The following is a 7,382-nucleotide window of genomic DNA, read 5'->3' as shown; positions in this document are numbered from 1 at the left end:
ATTAACCCTAAACAACACAACCCAAGTTCTTATTAGCTCCAAGCAGGACTTTCACCTGCAAATCCAGGGCAACAAATTATGTAAAAGGAAAGGAGAATGGCTGGACTGGAAATCCCAACTGAGACGTGCATCAATAGTCATGTACTCTACAAACCAGGCTACTAAGAATGAACCATTACACTTCAAGAAATCCTTTGTATAATAATTTTTTTTCATCTATCAATAACACAGAATGAACTTCAACAATGAATTATTCAGAAAAAAATACAATCTTCACTGAAAATGCATTTTACACAAGGCTTTTAAAAATTAACACATTTTTTAAGTGTCCACTACACTGTTCTCTGGTGTGTCCAGTGCCTGAGCTAAGTCCATCATGTCCACAGTCTCAATGTCCACTGTGGGTGTCTCTCCTTTTTTGGCCTGGTGCCAGTGTTTCTTGTGGCCCTTATTTCCTCCTCTCCCTCTCCCCCTCCCTCTCTGAAATCCTGGGGCTGAGCCATGTCCAAAGCAAATCTGAGATGGCACTCTGTGAATTAAAATAGGACATTCAATTATCAGTTAACATATAATGTTTATAAAAATACATAATTATGAAGAAGAAAATTTTTGAGTAAAAGGAAGAACCAAATGCACAAAAGCAATTTAAAAAAAAAAAAGAACGAATCTGCATGTTAATTGAAGGATTTCTTGACATACTTGTAGCTGAACTTTCTCTGGCTTTGTGAGTCTGGCTTTGAGATCTGTACCTCCATACTGTCCTCACCCTTCTCCCTGTTTCGAAACAAGAACAGTAAAAAACATAAATAGTAAAATTGGGAAGGGAGGGGGACTGATGCTACTTGCCTGTGCATCCATAAATTTTTAAAAGATATGTACCTAGTGCTTATACAAAAGTCATTTTCATTAGGATATGCAAAAAAGAGACTTGTCTGAGCTTTATTTCCACTACCCCTACTGCTTATACATTTAATAACTAGAACTGTCCAAACAGGACAAAATACCCTGCGCTGGGTTTTTCAGAAGTGCTAAATCATGAATATTTTATGGATCTAAGAGAAGAGAGAAATGCTAAAACATTTTTAGTGCAAATGTAATTGCTCATTATATTTTTTTTAATGAAACAAAGGTGCAGCCTGATAAAAAAAAAAAAAAGACTAAATATACGGACCAGACACGAATCATGAACTTTTTCTGTCAGTGACCTTAAACTTGCATAAATGACCTTAGTTCAAAGTCATGACACAACCTCAGGTCATAAGCAATGTTTGTGTGAAGTAGTAGATTCAAGTTTTTCCATAATAAAGAAAGATATGGACTGGACACAAATTATAAAATTTTTCTTCCAGTGACCTTGAACTTCCCCAAATGACCTTGACCCAAGGTCATGACACATCCTTAGGTCATGAGCACTCTTTGTGTAAAATGAGAACTTACCAAGTTTATCCATAAGAAAGATATGGACCAGACATGAATTATGAAATTTTTTTCCAGTGACCTTGAACTTCCCAAAATAACTTTGACCCAAGGTCATGACACATCCTTAGGTCAGGAGCGATCTTTGTGTGAAATGAGAACTTACCAAGTTTATCCATAAGAAAGATATGGACCGGACACGAATTATGAAATTTTTCTTCCAGTGACATTGAACTTCCCAAAATGACCTTGACCCAAGGTCATGACACATCCTTAGGTCAGGAGGAATCTTTGTGTGAAATGAGAACCTACCAAGTTTATCCATAGGAAAGATATGGACCAGACACGAATTATGAAATTTTTCTTCCAGTGACCTTGAACTTCCCCAAATGAACTTGGGTCAACATCATGACACACCCTTAGGTTATGAGCAATCTTTGTGTGAAATGAGAACCTACCAAGTTTATCCATAAGAAAGATATGGACCACACACAAATTATGAAATTTTTCTTCCAGTGACATTGAACTTCCCCAAATGACCTAGGGTCAAGGTCATGACACACCCTTAGGTCATGGGCAATCTTTGTGTGGAGTAGTAGATTCTAATGTTCCTCCGTAAGAAAGATATGGACCGTACATGTTTGCACAGACAGACGGACAGACAGACGGACAGACGGACTGATAGACGGACAAGGTGATTCCTATATACCCCCCCAAACTTCGTTTGCAGGGTGTATCAAAACTGTATATGCTTAGTATTGCTTACTCTTGATTTAGTTTCTTCTTTCTTTCAAATCTAAAGTTGGAGGGGAATTTATGACACTTGATCACATGATTTTTTCTGTCTTTATGTGTAGAAAACTTTTCTCCACAGGATTCCAACAAACACTGAAACTGCAAAAAATACAACAAATAACAAGAGGTCCATGTGCCACAAAGCCAACGCAACACATTTAAAAAAAAAAATTCCTTCTTCGATATCATAAATATCAGATATTTAATTCAAGTTTTGAAACAAAATACAGACCTTAAAGAATTATTAAGATGCTTCAAATTCTTCAATATCAACAAAATCATACATGTAATAGTCCTATTTGATTATGATTTATTCCATGTACACATTCATAATGCAGAAATTTGAATCTCTCATTTCAGCTCAACTTTGATGCCCCTAATATACCAGGGCTTGTAATTTGAAAAAAATAAAAATCTTGAAAAGTAACAAATATGAAAATAATACAGACACATGATGATCAGATGCTGGTCACTTTGCTCAGAAAATACTTTTAAATATCAGAAAAATAGCCTTTGGCTCATGTGAATGAATTTGATTATTCTTTTTCAAGTAATTCTTTAATCTGTTGGGTTTTTTTTTAGATCAATTGTTTCCAAATTATCACTTGTTCACATTATTTAGATAAAGTAGGAGAGAAGGTGCTCTAGCCTTACCATGGGTGACTTGGCAGCCAGGAGATCAAACATGGAGTCATGCCACTCTAGGAGATGGATGTCCAGGAGATGGGAGGTGGGGAAGTTCCTCTTACACTGACCACACACGTTTCTGTGTGTACTGTTATAATGTAACTCATAGCTGGAATTACAGGCATAAGATATGTAATTTAACTTGTGCAAAACTTTTTCTTCTAAAAGAGTAAACCTGAGAGTGTTCTATCTGACAATACATGTGAATCCGGAAAGCTAATACCTTAAACATTTTAAAAATCTAACGGTGAAAGACATAATGAGATATCATTAAATTTGATACACTTACAAAATAAAGATGCATTTATATTGATTGGTTCTCAGAAAAGTGGATATAAAAAAGGTCACTTCAAAGACAATGGCTTTCAGAGAAAAAGGTGAAGTATTTTTTTCCTAAAAGGTAGAACTAACCTATTAACACTGTCAAGAATTTTATTGCAGCCAGATATGCCACATGGAATAGCTGAGGATTCTCTGTAAATACAAATGTATTATGTACATTTCATAAATATTTTGCAATCAGTTGCAGAAATAAGGAAATTACAAAATACTGTGTAAAGAAAAACAACATACTGCTCAAAGAATTCTTCCTCGGTTGACAAATCAAAAGGAAATTGCTTTGTTAACAAGCAACACACAATGTTGCCTTCCTCAAATAAAGGATGTGAGGGTTCAAGTCTTCGTTTTAAAGGAGTCCATTTCAATTTTTGACTATTTTCACACATAACTAATTTTCACCGGTATATATCACGAAATCTTTTCACAAGCAGAGTAAATGTAAATAGAACAATAGAAGTTTTTCAGAATTATTTTTCTGCTAACGGAAATGAGAGTTTGTCCATTAGTCCGTCCACTTGATCTTGAAGAGTATCGAGAATGTCCGCTGAGATAAACAGATGGGTCTCATCCAGATCCTTGATCACAAACTTTCGTCCCAGAGTCTTTTTGTCATCCAGCTGGAGTAAAAACTGTTTCATAGCAGGGTCACATTCCACCAGTATTCCCTTGTCTACATTGACCATTGTATCCCTCAATTGAGATGAAAAAATTAATTTATAACTGCTGTAAGCAAACATGGTAAATGCAGCAAGATTCATAAGTTTTTGTGAAACAAAATCTTCAAACTAATATACAACAGCAGAGGATATATAAAATGAGAACTGTAATTTATTTGTCAGGCATATTTTTGAGTACCTTTCCTTAGTTCTTTGCTACCATAATTCATAAGAATAATGACAAATACTGTATGACTGTGTACTTAAAAAAGTGGGCTTCATATTTGAGTGGATTTTGCGCAGCAATTCATGAATACCGCTAAAGAAATCATTTATAAATAAAACATATGGCATGTTAACATGTAGCACTAATTCATGACTACGCCAAGAACTCAATACCCAGTGATTCTGCTAAAATTTGAATACACTAATTTATGTACACGTAAAGTATGACATCTTTGCAGACTGTCAAAATTTTATATTTTATTATTTTTAGTTATTGCAGAAAGTTCAAAAGAAACCAAATGTTACTGCATGTACTGCACAACTGTAGTGTAACAATTTTTATTAAAAACTGCATTTTTACTGTAGATTCTATTTAAGGAAATACCACTAACATACAATGTTACATGTATGTGGCAGCACTCTCTAGACTGTATGTGTAACATATGTGGTCTGAAGTTTGAAAAGGCAGAAAAAAGTGACATGTTTTCTGATGGTACAACTGCATTATCCCAAGTTAGAATAATTTACCTAACTGAGTCTTACTATAGCCAGACTACATCAAATATAGATGCAGTGCAATGTATAGCAAATCAGAGTATATCCACTCCAGAACAATTTTGAGGAATGTAAAAGAATTAAGGTCAAGATCTAGTAAATGCCCTCTCACTTCCTTCAAATGAAATAAAAATTTTCATTTAGCTCTCCACAAACACTTTTGTCTTTGACATTCAATTTCATTTTCTGAATTCAAATGGAAAGCAAGATCAAAGATTTCTCTTTCTCATCTTTATACAGTTGATAATGAGTTAATTATAGAACACATTATATCAACTTCCATATTACTACTGAGTTAATTATTGAACACTTTATATCAACTTCCACATTAACAACTTTATTCATGTTAAGTATTCATAATTTTGGAAAAGTACAGTCATTTTTGATTATGTTGATAATTGACAAATACTTTTCAATTTTGACTTCTTCCTTCCATCATGTCTATATATATCTGCATACTTCCTTAAGGTCAAGATCTAGTAAATGACTTTAGAATAACTTTTCAGTGCTAAATCCATTATGACGTCATAATCACTTTCAACTTTCTTTTTCCCGTACTTTACGGCTCTAGTAGAATTATGTAGAAAATAAAGTATTTCCATGGAATTCAATTTGAAATCACATGAAAAGTAGTCCGGATACCTATCTTAAATTTAGCATTATTTTAAAGTAGAGACTAAGAACATACAAATAACCGTTTTCTGAGAGACTGTAGGCTTTCTGGATACATTTTCTTTGTCTGATATGGAAAAAAACTCCCATTTTCAATACTGGTTTTCTTAATTTTTCATTGAAAATGACAGTTTATAATATGATTTTTCATCTTGTTTTTCTATAAATTATGCCCCGAAACGCCTATTTTGACCAAGGTAATGTTATAAAGCATCATTAAAGGAATTAATTTCTTAAATTTGAAAAATCTGTAGGCACCTTCCATTTATTAGATCTTGACCTTAACACTATAAATAACTTCTAATTTGATAATACCAAAGCTTTATGAGCTAAGATTTGCTTTCTTCCCTAAAAAGTAGTGCATTTTTTTTTACAGAGAAAAATTCAACTCAATGTTTTTTCTCCCTTTTATTTCTCATGGCATGATGACATTCAGAATGCTATGGAATATTCAAAGTAAATGTCTACTCCATGATAAAATTTATCTGTCAGACTGATACTATATTTTGCTTTGTTGGAAATGCTTAATTTGGCCCCTCATTTTTTTTTTGGTCAATTTTTTCAGGTTGAGTTTTTTTTTGTTTTTTTTTTTTTCTAACCCCCCCCCCCCCCCCCCCGACGCTTTCAAAAACTGAGAAAATAAAAGTTGAACCACAAGGGCTCTGCCTCATCACGATTTATTTGTCATCTTTTTATTTGACCACTCCTTCATTATAAAATAAAGTGTACAAGTTGGTCAATTAAAAAGAAAACAAATTAATCATGGTGAGCCATAGTGGTTGAAGTGAACGGTTCGATATACATTTGAATTTTCATACTGTACTGTTATATCATACCGTTATATCATAATAATCTTAGAATGTGATGATTCTACATGTTTATAATGCAACTTTCTGAGAAATGGAGCTGAATATTAACAAATAAAGCGTTTTTCACAATACTTACTTACTTGCTGGTCTACTCAGTCATAACCGGTTTAAGCAATCGCGAAATAAAAGATAAACTCGGAATTAAAATGGTGTACGGAAACAGAACTTCCGCGTATTCTTTTCAATATACTGTGAATATTTTACAAAATATTAGATTGTGAGTGCATATTGATTTAGATACCAAATAAAAGAAGTGAAGAAATCAAGGGATTGATGGTTTTATGTCTGATGAAAATTAAATTTAATTCAAAGGGGGGGGGGTGCTCTAAATAAAAAGTGTATTTTTTTTTTTGCACAATACTTTATATGCTACTGGTATTTGAAATGTTTCTTTCTTTCTATGAATTAACAAAATAATGTAAGATAATTTATTTGTGATCTAAACTACGCGGTCATAATAGCGTCGTATTTTTAAAAGTGGAGAGGTAGGGAAGAAATTCAACCGACTTTCCAGAATAAGCAAAATGGAAAATTAACCAAATTCTTAGTTCTCATTCATCCGGGATTGCAGATTCTAACTTCTTTCTGTAGGCTAGCTCATCATGAATACACTACAGTACTAGGTACCTAATACATGTTTTATATAGTGCAACGAAAAAAGCAGGCTACAGGATCAATTTTCAATGAACAGTTTTCAATAGTCGATATATCAGTTTGGAGTAAGGATGGGGTGGCAGCCAGCCCCTGCCTACTCCTGAGTCCTGCACTGACTCGTCATATCAGGGTTTTTTTTTTTCATATTTCACTAGGGAAATTTGTTGGATTTTCTTAATTCTTCTATGCAATAAAATCATGACAGAATAGTTCATAACTCACTACAATAACAGCACTTCTCAATATTTTCTGGTTCAGGGGATGGACACTCGCGATCCGAGTTACTAGTATGTTCCCGCATCCCCCATAAACTGGCGTCAAAACGGTGGTTATATCTTGCCAGTGTCTTTGTCCTGTACACAAGAAATCTAATGTTAAATTCATCCTCCTAGAGCCCTCTCTACCTATTACTTTTGTTGACTAACAAATAAGTTCAAGAATTTCTGTTTGGTTGAAGCATTTGGAATTTTTAAATCTGATTGATGATGATCATAAATTTACTCAGGGGGACGTA

The 7,382-nt window shown here is 33.8% G+C and overlaps 1 protein-coding gene across 1 annotated transcript; it reads right to left on the bottom strand.

Moving 5' to 3' along the window:
* Nucleotides 1-233: 233 nt before the first annotated feature.
* Nucleotides 234-3,725, bottom strand: LOC134229391 (zinc finger protein 511-like). The gene is made up of 6 exons (XM_062711131.1): nucleotides 3,472-3,725; nucleotides 3,310-3,372; nucleotides 2,866-3,007; nucleotides 2,183-2,310; nucleotides 700-774; nucleotides 234-529 (listed from the first exon to the last, which is right to left on the bottom strand). Exons 1-6 carry the CDS (start codon nucleotides 3,621-3,623, stop codon nucleotides 322-324), a joined length of 768 nt encoding a protein of 255 aa, XP_062567115.1. The 5' UTR covers nucleotides 3,624-3,725; the 3' UTR covers nucleotides 234-321.
* Between the last annotated feature and the right edge of the window lie 3,657 nt (nucleotides 3,726-7,382).

Source organism: Saccostrea cucullata, unplaced genomic scaffold (assembly GCF_032062105.1).
Source record: "Saccostrea cucullata isolate Sc308-1 unplaced genomic scaffold, CSIRO_AGI_Scuc_v1 ctg368, whole genome shotgun sequence".
Classification (NCBI taxonomy): Eukaryota; Metazoa; Mollusca; class Bivalvia; order Ostreida; family Ostreidae; genus Saccostrea; species Saccostrea cuccullata.
Note: the sequence above shows the minus strand (reverse complement) of the source record. Positions and strands in the feature narration are given on the sequence as shown.

Bases quoted from the DNA above. Each gene is read 5' to 3' on its own strand.
- LOC134229391 (XM_062711131.1), bottom strand. From the start codon at position 3,623: ATGTGTGAAAATAGTCAAAAATTGAAATGGACTCCTTTAAAACGAAGA. The intron at 3,373-3,471 runs GTATGTTGTTTT...TTGTATTTACAG, and splicing joins GAGGAAGAATTCTTTGAGCA to AGAATCCTCAGCTATTCCAT. The intron at 775-2,182 runs GTAAGCAATACT...GTTTCGAAACAG, and splicing joins AAGAAGAAACTAAATCAAGA to GGAGAAGGGTGAGGACAGTA.